This window comes from Balaenoptera acutorostrata, chromosome 1, assembly GCF_949987535.1.
Source record: "Balaenoptera acutorostrata chromosome 1, mBalAcu1.1, whole genome shotgun sequence".
Taxonomy (NCBI): Eukaryota; Metazoa; Chordata; class Mammalia; order Artiodactyla; family Balaenopteridae; genus Balaenoptera; species Balaenoptera acutorostrata.
Genome location: NC_080064.1, coordinates 115,064,167 through 115,076,370, shown reverse-complemented (window position 1 = coordinate 115,076,370; position 12,204 = coordinate 115,064,167). Strand labels below are relative to the sequence as shown.

General features: G+C 57.9%; 1 protein-coding gene across 1 annotated transcript; it reads left to right on the top strand.

Annotated features, from left to right (window-relative positions):
* Positions 1–6,406: 6,406 nt before the first annotated feature.
* Positions 6,407–11,568, top strand: CRABP2 (cellular retinoic acid binding protein 2). The gene is made up of 4 exons (XM_007171845.2): positions 6,407–6,666; positions 10,116–10,294; positions 10,509–10,625; positions 11,094–11,568. The coding sequence occupies exons 1-4, from the start codon at positions 6,597–6,599 to the stop codon at positions 11,142–11,144; spliced, it is 417 nt and encodes a 138-aa protein (XP_007171907.1). The 5' UTR covers positions 6,407–6,596; the 3' UTR covers positions 11,145–11,568.
* The last annotated feature ends 636 nt before the right edge of the window (positions 11,569–12,204 follow it).

Below are 12,204 nucleotides of genomic sequence, written 5' to 3'. Positions count from 1 at the left end.
ACTGTACAGTCTCTCTTTGACAGCTAACATTTTCCAGAGCTGGAGCCTACAGGGGAAAGGAAATCAGAGCTTCCCACCTCACACATCTTTTTCCCATTTTGTTCATGCTGCCCAGGGAAAGCCGTTAGGGCTAGGTCAGTCTGGGGCCTCCCTCACCCTCCCATGTCTCCAGCCCTGCTATAAGGAGGGGTGGGATGGCAGGGTCACTGGAAGGACAAGGTCCTAGCCTGGCAAAGGGGCCAGACTCTGAACTCTTGTATCCCTTCTTAATTCCCTGCCTGCTCAAGATGGGAGGATGGGGGCAGGGACCAGGAATCTGGGCTCCTGGGGCCCTCCCTTACTCTGCTCAAATCCCCCTGCACCTCTGATTCTGTCTACAGGGAGTCTGGCCCACTGGCCTGGGCCTGGTCTGCAGCAAGAAGGGCCCTGGTGTTGGGGAAGCTGGCACTTATTACCCAACTCTTGTAGCTTCAGCCTCCTTCCTGGAACCATTAGCACAGCTGGTTTCCGTAGGCCCCTAGGAGCCAGGCTGGGGGCCAAGCTACTAGGTCTTTTTTTTTTTTTTTTAATTTATTTATTTATTTTTGGCTGCATTGGGTCTTCGTTGCTGTGCGCCGGCTTTCTCTAGTTGCAACGAGCGGGGGCTACTCTTCATTGCGGTGCACGGGCTTCTCATTGTGGTGGCTTCTCTTGTTGCAGAGCACGGGCTCTAGGCGCGTGGGCTCAGGAGTTGTGGTGCACAGGCTTAGTTGCTCCACAGCATGTGGGATCTTCCCGGACCAGGGCTCGAACCCGTGTCCCCTGCACTGGCAGGTGGATTCTTAACCACTGCGCCACCAGGGGAGTCCCAAGCTACTAGGTCTTATCTGGAGACAGTAGCTGCATTTGGGGGCTAGAGACAGGAGGGAAATGGGAGAGCTAAGGAGCTTTGAAGAGGTGTTCTCCCCAAGCTGGCCGACGTTCCTGAGTCTGACCCATCAGCCGCCCTTACCCTGCCCCCCCGCCCCAGGGACAGTGAGTCCAACACCCTCTTTCTGTCTCCATCCAGAACCTCAAAGCCCAGACCTGGGGCCCCCTCAGTTTCTTCTCGCCCTTCTCGCCTCCCTCCTGGCTCTTTCCTCTTCAATCCCAGAGTCTGATTATCTGGCCCAGTGCCCACCTTCTGCAGTTCAGGCCAGAGGAGGAATATAGCACCCATCCAGTCTGCAGCCTTGCCGATTTCTTTCTTCCTCTAGAAACTCCAGATCATCTCAATGGAGAGAAGGGTTCTTTAGACCCCTGGTTCTTCTTCCATTTGCCATCCTCAGAGAGTGGGAGAGGAGGCGTCTGGGAGATGGCTCGGGCTCCCGAGAACCAGTCTTGGGCTAGACTGCAGGCTGTTCATCTTTTCCAGGGTTAGCCACTGTCCCCAGGTGCCATGCAAACCCAGGTGTCCAGGCTGCCAAACCTGTCATAGCTACAGCCTTCTCCCTCCTGCCTTGGGCTGCCAGGGGTTAAGGGGCCCGTGCAGGGCAGGGAGTGGAAATGGCAGAGGGGTCTGGCCCTAGTCACTGCATCATAAAAGCTAAGAGGAGTTTAACTGCAGGTCACGGTGCTGACTGACTTCTTCATCCAGCAGTGCTGTCCTGGGGGGATTCCTTCAGGAGCAGGGGAGGGGCCACAGCTGGCCAGAGTCAGGTCCAGGCCCATCCAGCTTCAGATGTTGACAACTGCTACCAACAGTCCCGGCCACACTGAATCCCCACCTCAGCCTGGAGGTTCTCTGAGAAGCATGGAGGCTCCAGAGGAAGGGGAGTCGGGTTTGGTGCCTTTCACTGCAGTAGGAGAGAAAACAGAGCAGGGCCCTACGTGGAGAAAGGGATGACCTCCCATGCCAGACTGGCAAGAAGCAAAGTCTAGGTGGTGGAACCACGGTAGAGGGACAGAGGAACAAAGAGCCCAGGGTCAAGGAATAGAATCAGTGCAGTGGTGGCCAGGCCTTGTGCAGGGGGTCTCCAGGCTCTTCAGTGACTGCCCACACCTCTGCGCCTGCCCCCTGAAAAGACGAGCAGAGCCAGGGGCCTCTCTCAGGCGAAAGAGATTCAATCCTGACACGTCTTCAGCCAGTGCATCCCCACCTCCTCCTTCTCCCCTCCCTTGCTCAGCCTGCCCGGCTCAGTGTGCCCGGCCCAGCCCTGAGGAAAGCGTTGGCAGACGGAGCTGGGAACCAGGTAGCAGAGCCAAAAACAACAGAGGAGCCGCCTGGCTGCCTGGGTGCGGTGCAGATCCTCCCCTGGTCTAACTGTCATCCCTCCTGTCACAGTCAGTCCCCTCCTTACACCCTGTGGGTCTGACCCTACTGGGACATACTTACCTCCCTCTTTGCAGGGCCCCAGGGCTGGCCCCGGAGGCCACTTGTCATCCCCTGCCTTTGAGTCCAGCTGCCCCTTCCCCCTGGTCGCTCAGATTCTCTGCTCATGCCTTCCTTAGTTCCCAGGGTCTCTCCTGTGTGCCCAAATGTTCCTGGGAAATGAGTTGCCTCCTTTCTAGATCTCTGTCTCCCAGCTTGCACTTTAGCTTGCTGGAAGCTCTTTTTTGGTCTAACTGCCATCCATCCTGTTGCAATGGCAATTTCATTTGGGGAGAATCAGAGCCGGCCTTACCAGATTTGAAAAGGGCTGGTCCCTAAACCCAGGGAGACACATGAATGGAACACCCCCTTCAGTACCGAGGATCAGAGCAGACTAGGAGGCAGGATGCTTAAGTCTACGTTTGGTGCTGAGTGGAATCCTGAGGGCTCAGGGAGGCCAGGAGACACAGCTGTCCTGCCCCAGGCACTCCCAACTCCTCTCTTCTACTTTCCGACTTCCCCACCCTCTATAGAAGTCCTGCTTTATTTGCTGCCCCTACCCTGAGTGGCAGAGACCCAGGTGTCCAGCCCCACCTGGGTTTAATTTCTACGTGACTCCCAGCCAACAAACTCTGTGATCCATCAGATGCAATAACACTGGTCAGGGTGAGGCCCTTCTACAAGTGCTGGCTTTGGCCAGAGAATCTCCTTGGTCCCGGTTGGGGGTGAGGGTGAGGGGTTCATGACACTCCCACTCTTCCCATCACCCCTCCCCCACTCAGCTTCAAGGGAATGGAGAGGAGTGGGGGAGCATCTATATCTACTCACACCCACACTCTTGCAACCATTCAGAGCCCACCCATCTCCATTCCTTCTGCAAAACCAGCCACTTTCCTCATAGCCACACTGCAACGGGAACAAAGCCCCAGAGTGTTTCTTTCCTAACTCTCTCAAGCTGGTTGGTTTCCTCCCCACCCCACCCCCATCCTGCCTCTGCTCCCCCAGCTTTTCTCACCAATTAGGCACCCTCCCCCACCTGAGTCTCCAAATTCCTAGGGGAACCCCAAGAGGAGTATGACCAAGGCTCCTAGAAAGGGGAATGCGTTGCCCCAGGAGATCTGCAGCAGATTTGGTCATAATTAAAAGGCCAGCGACACTAGGAAATTCCTTCTCCTTATGGATCCCAGCGGGAAATTAAAGCCAGTTGTGACTGAATGACTGATGCTGGCTAAACTCCTCCCCATCGCCTGGTTTCAGGGCCCTAGCCCCTGCCCCTTGCCCCTAGGCTCCCCCAGCCTCCTCTGTTAGCCCCCTTTCCCGGCACCCCCAGCCCTCTCATCCCACTGCCCCCAACCCCAGTCCCCCAACCCCCTTCCCCTGAATCTCCCCTAAGCACCCCTTACACATGAGCCTCCATGCTTCTGTGGGGTAACAGGGCTGCTGCAGGCTGAGACATCCAGCCTAGCTGCACAGCACCATGCTCTGGACCCTCTGCCCACCTCCCTCAGCCAGGGTTGGGGTGCGGGGGCTGAAGCTCAGGCCCAGAGCTGCCAAACCACAAGCACATCTGGAAAAAATTCCCCTCCCAGCCCAACTTTCCTTTGTCTTACTTCTGTCTTTTTGGAAATTCTGGCTGCCTGGCCAGTGGGGGGAGTGAGGAAATGAAGGGAGGGGAGTGGGCCCAGGCCTCCTTCCTCCACCCCAGGGAGCCCCCACCTCCAGCCTCTCCAGTTTCCTCAGCCAGACCACATCCCTCCTCTGTGCTCCTGCAGGTCTAGGCTCCCTCATTCTGGTGACCATCTGTTGAGCGAGGTTTCTACATCCTTGGTCACAAGGCTTGTGGGGGAGAGGGCCAACACTGGCCCTTCTCTTTTGCAGCAGGAGGGATGCATATTGAGGAGGAGACTGGACTATTCTGGCTGGGGTCCCAAGAGGGCTGGAGTGGAGATGGACATGGGACCTGGGTGGAAGAGGTAGGGGGCAGTGAGGGGGAAGGAGAGGCAGCAGGAATCTGCTTTCCGCCATGTTCCCTCCCCCAGCCTCTCCTCATCCCTTTGGCTGGGAGCCTGATTTCACTGTGAGAACCTAATCCCCCTCCCTTTACCTACAGCGTTGCTGGAGCCGGGTGGATGGGGGAGGAGCACAGGCAGTGCCTTAACCCCAGGCCCTGAGCACCCCCTAGGGACCACCCCCTTCCCTCCACCACCTCTGCTTTTGTCTGTCCATCCTCCGAGAGCCCTTCGACCTGCTGCCCCCTCACTTCCAGAAGACCAGGCCACCCACACCCCCAAATAAACTCTCCCACACCGAACCTGGAACCCTAAAACCAGGCTGGAACATTCAGCTCCCTTCTTCAGAATTGACATTTTATTGGTTATTGCAGGGTGGGACCCTGTCGAGAAGTCCTTTCTACAGTCTAATCTCCATCCCTCCTGCTCCAGAGTCACCCTAGTTGCATTATTTTTTTCCTACACACCCATAATTTAGAGATTTTCCTCTTTACAGCACAGAGGCTCGACCTCCAGTGTGTCTTTGGTAAATCCTCCAGCCCCTCTCCCTTGGCTCTCCTCCTCCGGGCTCCTCCCCAACTAAGGCCCCTACCTCCCTAGACCGTTCCGGGGCTCTAAGGGAAAGGGCTTAGAGTCTCGGAGAGCCTGTCCTCTGCTCCACCCATGGCCACGCTGGCAGGGAGGGGCCAGGGCAGGAACCCAGGGCTGGGACCAGATGTGGGGATTTTCTTCCCCGCCTCGGAAGAAGCTGGGAGGACAGCTCCGGCAGGGTGGCGGGGGTGCGGTGCGGTACGGGCATCGGGGCCACGTGCACGGATTCGCCGAAGGCAGCTGGGCCGCAGTGTCCCTCAGCGCTGGACAGGCCCCCGGGTTCCGCCCGCTCGGGGTACCGCATCCTCTGCGGTCGGCGGTCTCGGGTCTCCCGGCCTGTCTCCGAGGTTCCCTGCCTGACTTCCATTTCTGTTTCTCTGTCTCCCCCCGGGGTCTCGCTCACTCCCATTTGGGTCTCCGCGGGGAGCCGTTCCCTACCCCCTCCTTTGATCTCCCACTTCAAAGCCGCTCGCGGAGGGGCGGCCTCTCCTTCCGCCCGTTTTACGGCTCAGAATGGTGACACCTGAGACCCCGCTCCGCCCCTTCCCCGGGGCACCCAGACTACCCCCAACCTAGGTGGCAGGGCGGCGCGCCGAGGGCTCCGCGCCTCAGTCCCCGCCTCCCCTCCCTGCCGCCTACTGCGATTCCCTCGGGGGTCTGGGGAGCCGAGTGACAGAGAAAGGACCGTAATAAAGAGCTCCTGTCAAGCGATTGGCTGTGACCTCTGCCCTCCCCAGCCTGGCGCTCCAGGCTCTTGTTTAACCCTTCGATGGCCGCCCAACGCTTTAAGAAGAATGAGTCTCCCTGCGCCAACTTCCAGCGTCCGCAGGCGCTACTGGAGCCGGATACCGGGTGGGGAGTCGAGGGTGGTGGGTAGCGGGTGAAGCCCCCTCCCAGCCTCTTCGAGTTGTTCCAGCAGGGGGCGCCGCTGCCTCACTTAGGTGCCTGGCCCCTGAACCCCAGGGGTCCCCAGCCGAACTCTTGAGTTCGGAGCGGTCACACTGGACCCAGCTCAAGCTTCAGTGGAGCCGGAGCTCGGCCGCCCACTCTCTTCCCCAGCTATGGCTTGCAAGCAGGGGTTCACCCGCCGGTGGTGTCGCCGGGTGTCCGGCGCCAAGGAGTCGAGCGCACCGTGTCAGGTTGGGCAGGGATGGGGAACAGGCGAGGTGCGACCCTGTGCCTCGGACTGCAGGACATGAGAGCCCAGCATCTGTGCCCCGGGCCTAGCGCCCTCTCCTCTCGGTTGAGAGCCCAGTCCGAGGGCTAGCCCTCCGTCCGCCTCCTCATCCACCCACTGGCGCGGGAGCCAGCAATCTCGGGCCCTCTCAGCGAATTCTGGATCCGCCCACTGGGCTAGATCCAGAGGACGGGGTGGGAGTGGGGGTGGGGTGGTAATGCAGGGCTGGGGCTCAAGGCCCCCCAGGTGGGGTGGAGGGGGGGAGCGGGAGGCGGGGCCACCTCATTCTTGGGCAAGGGCGGGTCCACGAAGGGTATAAAAGCTGCCCGCGCGAGAGCCCAGGCCGGCTTTAGGGTTGTCCTCGGACGAGTCCTGGTTCCTGAGTCTCAGCATCCGGCGAAGGCGGTGGAGACATCTCTTTCGACTAAAGGACTCAGCGTCCAGTGCTCCAGCCGAAGGATCTAAGGGGACCGCCACTAGCACCGCCACCATGCCCAACTTCTCTGGCAACTGGAAGATCATCCGATCGGAGAACTTCGAGGATTTGCTCAAAGTTCTGGGTAAGGAGATTTTTGAGCGCCCGGGAGATGAGAGGGGGCTCCGAGGCCTCGGAGGTGGGTACGAGAAAGAAAGGGAAGTTGGAATCAGGGCGTGGGAAGCTGGGCGCCTGCATTCCCAAGAATAGGGGTCGGACGCCTGGGTCCCGGGGCGCTGGGTCCGAACACCTAAATCCTTCTTCCTCTGGCGGGGCGCCCACAGACGCCAACTCCTGCGGCGACTCAGACTCTGAATCAAGTAGAAATCAGAAGCATGAGGTCGGTATTCCCTGGGGTGAGGCAGTGGGGTTCTCCGCAGCTCGGAATCTGCAAACCCTGCATCCAGGCTGGGAGCCTGGGTCCCTACCCAGCCGAGCCTCCCACCCCCACCCCAGGCATTCTTGCCTCCTTCCCCTTGCCCCCCGCAGGTAACCCAATCCCCGGGCAGATTCCATATCTCTCTGCGCGGGGCTCCACCCACCAGGTGATCCGTCACCGCAGGGCCCCCAGATCCCCCTTTCTTCCCCTTTCAGAACTTTTCCACTCTGCTCCCCCCACCCTCCATCTGTGAGACAAATATTTTCCTACAGCGAGCAACTCCAGAATCCTAAGCTCGCTCTGGATAATTATCACTTTCTTAGATTTCAACAAATGGCTTCGTGTGAAACCCCAGCCATCCCCTCCCTTTCAGAAAATCCGAATTCTCTTCTCCCTGCCTCCCTGGAGACGGGCTGCAGCCCAGCTAGGTCTGTTGGTTAAAGGTGGAGGAAGTTGAATCTACCCAGACTGCCCTTCCCAACTTCTGTGTGCCCTCTGGTGTCTGGGGAGGCGGGGGAAAGCCTGGGCCGGCTGGGGAGAGGGCTCTGCAAAGAGATGGAGGTTAGTCAAGGACCCAGCCACTGGGAAGCCACCTGGAAACCCGGGAGCCATCAATTTCTAAACTGAACAGAGAGACCCCAGCTGGAATGAGCAGAGGGCACCCTGTGTGGGGCAGGGTGCTGTAGAAATGAGTCAGGAACTAGGAAGGGTCTGGAACGCAGCGAGGAAAGCAGGGATTTCCATCCTTCCTTACCGTTAGTTCTTCTTGCAGTCTGACCACAGTATTTCATGTAATCATGTCAGCCTTTCTTGCCCTACCCTTGTTCAAATTAAAGATCCAGGGACTTCCCTGGTGGTCCAATGGGGACTCCGCACTCCCAGTGCAGGGGGCCTGGGTTTGATCCCTGGTCGGAGAACTAGATCCCGCATGCATGCCTCATGCTGCAACCAAGATCCCACGTGCCACCAAGATCCTGCTAAAGGATAAAAATTTTCCCTTCAGAAAGCCTAGATGCCATTCCCTCCCCCAACTTCTCTGGATTCTGGCCCCTCTCCCCAGTGGAGGAGGCAGTGGCCTGGCACACCCCCAGGCCCCAGCTGGAGGATAAGATCCCAAACCCAACCTTGTTGTCTGTCTGTCTTCAGTCTGTTTGTCCTCCCTGCGGGGTCTCTCAGAGCCACGTGCCCTCCTCAGGGCTTGCTTGGGGGCAGATTGAAAACAGACCCGTTAGACAAACACAGTCCTGAATCAGCCAAGGTTGGCTGAGCCTGGCCCCAGCACCACAGGTACCAGAAGCTGGCTGGAGGGGTGTCTCCTCTGGACCTAGCCTTGCTTCCGCAGGAACCTCAGTCCCTTCTCACCCCTCTTTGTCCTATGCAAGAGTCTCTCTCCTGGGGAGGGATGCTCAGGTGTTTGGGGGATACCCGTCCCATCCAGTATGATGATCATGACACATAGCTAGCAGCTCCTGTTCCTATAACGGGAAAGATGGATAACAGGATGGACTTCCCGGGTAGCACCAGAGAGTGAAGTAGTCTTTTTGTCCAAGGAGGTGGAGTGGGATATGTCTCTTTTACCAAGTCAATTGGTCCTGGGAACCTAAGTCATTTCTCCCTGGACCCAAGAGATCGGCAGCCAAGAAGTGGGCTCCTGGGGCTCCTGAGGGACAGGGCTTCCTCCCACTCCCTTCTGTCTGGAATAGAGTGGGTCTGCTCTGGTGCCGAGGGGAAAGGGGATTTGTTTCTCTAGGGACCCAGGTCTGGAGGAGGGCCAGGGGGTCTGGACCGCATTGGGAGATAGGGAATCCCACTTGCCTGGCCCAGCCCAGCTTGGCCCCTCATCCCACCCATTGCTTCCCTGAAGCGTTCTGCTCCAGTTCAGGGCAGGAGGCCAGGCCAGGTGAAGCGGTGTAGAGCTTGGACCTGGGCCCTGACTAGAGGTGCCTCCCTGCTTGCTTGACTTCCTGTCAGAGGGCTGCTCTCTCCAGCTCCTCTACCCCTTTTAAATAACTAGGGAATAGAGAGAAGGGGTCCAATCTGGGAAAAGCTAGGGGGACAGCACAGGGACTCTGAATCCACAGAGGCTGAATGAGAAGACCTGACCCCTGAAGTGGGGTGGTTGTTCCTGGAGTCGGGCCCACATCAGGGGAGGGGAGGGGAGTGTCCCTTTCTGTTCCAGGAGGGCAGGTGGGCAGGAGTCCGATGCAGGGAACTTTGTCTGAGCCCCCACTCTGGCTTTTTCTTTGCCTTCCTTTTATCAGTGAAAATAACAACAACAATAAGAGTAGCTATTGTTTCCTGAAAACATAAAGATGTGCCTGGCACTGTGAGTGCTACATGTGATAGGCTCTTGAAGAAGTTACTGTCTCCGTTTTACAGTTGTGGAATCTAAGGTTCAGAGAGGTTAAGCCATTTGCCCAGGGTCACCCAGCCTGCAAGGGAGGGTGAGCCAGGTGGAAATCATGGCCTAATGGATCTTATTTCACAGCCTGTGGTGTCCCCAGGCTGCTGACCATTCTGTAGGGGGAAACAGCTGTCCCACCTCTTCCCCTGCTGAGAATCCCTGCTCCTTCTCATCTTGGGGAGGGACAGAAACTCAGCAAATAAAGGCCACAAGACAAGGGAGGTGCGTGGGCAGAGAGGGAAGTGGCCCCTGCTCCAGGACGTGAGTAGTGAGGCCTGGCTGGGGAAGGCCTGCCCTGCACTTGGGCGGGGGTGCAGACGCAGTGACTCTGATGAGCCCACCCCAGCAGATGGTCTCCAGCAGGGTGGACAAAGGACCAAAAGTGAGGTGAACTGAGCCAAGGTGAGCTGTAGCAGGATGAGAGGAATAGGGGGAAGCTGCCCCCAAGAATCGAGTGAAGAGCTGAGACTTGGGGATCCCGATCCAGGGCTGCTGACTCATCCAGGTGGGGCCGTAGCTAGAAGCAGAACTCCCAAGGGCAGGGCACTGCCTCTCTGTCCCTCCTCCCTGAACCCACCAGCCATCAGGGCTGTACCACCTGCCCTCCCTCCAAGGTACTTTCTTGGACACCCAGGCAGCTTGCCCCTCTTCCCAGCTGCTCACAGTTTAGCCTGCTCCTGCTGTCCCTGGGGAGAGTGTGAGACAGGTGCCTGGAGCGCCCATAAAAGTCGAGCCCCTCCTCTCCCTCCAGGGGTGAACGTGATGCTGAGGAAGATCGCCGTGGCTGCAGCATCCAAGCCAGCAGTGGAGATCAAACAGGAGGGAGACACTTTCTACATCAAAACCTCTACCACCGTGCGTACCACGGAGATCAACTTCAATATTGGAGAAGAGTTTGAGGAGCAGACTGTGGACGGGAGACCCTGTAAGGTGCGTGCCGGGACGGGGTCCCTCAGGGTCATGGCATCTATTGCCCTGCCTCTCAACATGACATTTTCCAGTTTTTTCCTAGAGTCTTTCCTCCAGTTCCAATGGAGAAAGTACCTAGATAGTGGTGGTGGGTAGAAACGGGGTGCATCCCCTATACCTCTCACAGCATTGTCCCTGCTGTGGGCCCACCTCACTTGACCACCCTCTCATGCAGAGCCTGGTAAAATGGGAGAGTGAGAACAAAATGGTCTGCGAGCAGAGGCTTTTGAAGGGAGAGGGTCCCAAGACCTCCTGGACCAGAGAACTGACCAATGATGGAGAGCTGATCCTGGTAAGGCCTGCATCCTCTCAGCTCAGAGCAAGCCCAGTGCTACCTTCAGAGATTTTCCAGGACATTCCAGGGTGCAGGAGATTTAAGAACAACTGTGGCTGGTCTCCCCGTCTCCTATGAGGCTGCTGGGGCAGGACTAGGCTGTCCCTGTCCCATACAGTGTCCTTGTGCAAACGTAAAAGTGTGTCCCTTCCGTGTGGAGCAAAGGACATGCGCTGAGAGGTCCCAACAGTTCTCTGCGGGGATCTTCCTGGCTTGGGGAGAAAGACTTAGGATGGACCCCTGGGGCTGTATTGTCCTCCATCCCATGATGCCCAGGAATTTTGTGACCAGCTCTTACCTGTCAGTCCTGAGCCAAGAAGTAGGTTTGGACCTGGAGGTCAAGCAGAACACCTCCACTCAACCCTGCTGCTCCCAAGCACAGGACCCAGGGGTCTCCCGGGCTAACAATGACTTCTCCCCTTTCAGACCATGACAGCGGACGACATCGTGTGCACCAGGGTCTATGTCCGAGAGTGAGTGGCTGTGGCCCAAGAGCCGCCAGAGCCCGCCACCAGCCCATGCTCCCTGCTTCACTGCCCAATGGGCTGCCCCTCCCCCATTCCCTCCTTCTAGGCTAGCTCTCCCCTCACCCCAGTCACTTCTGGGGGTGCTAGGATGCCTCCTGCAGGGGCTCTGCTTTTTTTGGCCCCTCCTCTCCTCCCATACACCAACAAAGTGGGATGGATGGCAGGACCCCAGATCACCCATTCCAGAATCACTCGCCCCATCCCAAGTGAGCAGTCCCAGCCCCAAGCCAGCCCAGAGCACCGTCTCTCTCTTTTTCTGCAAGGGGACCCGAGGGCCCGACTGGGAAGACCGGCCCTCTGTCTTCCACTCTTTGTCCCTGTAGCCCATACAGTGTAGAATATTTATTGGTTAATTTTATTAAAATGTTTTAGAAAATAAAACCTGTCTCTGGCTCACTGGGAAGGGGTTGGGTAAGTCATCTGAGTTCAACTTCGCCTCTGAATTGCAGTGTGAGAGAGTCGATGTTTCAGCAGCACCGGTGCGACTCACACACCTGGGAGGGAACCACCTTCCCTTCACCTTTCTCATCACCACCCCCTCATTTGCTGCTGAATCCATGAGCATCACCTTCACTTCCCCTCCTCCAGCCTCCTTTGTCTCCTGCTCTGGCTTCCAAGGCCACCAGGACCCCCCTGACTCTGAGCAGGCGCTGGGGAACTGATTCCCACCTTCTCCCATGATGGTGACACAGCTTCCTCCTCCTCCAATTGTTCCTTCTCTCTCCTCCAACCCCAATCTGTGGACGACCCCGGGCCTGGCCTTGGCTTCCCACCTGGTTCCAGAAGAGCTCGTCACCGCCCACAGGCTGGCCTTGCTCTTGCCCAGGTGTCCTCTGTGTCTGAGACAAACCCATCTCTGCCTTGAGATCCCTCACTCTGCCCCATCTGCCCTGTCTCCTGGGTCTTCCAGGCCCCTTGGGTCCTCCTCCCACTCACCTCCCTGAGCCTCCACACTCAGGTCTGTCCCGTGTCTTCCCAAATTCCATCATGATCTCTCTCAAATGCCTGCC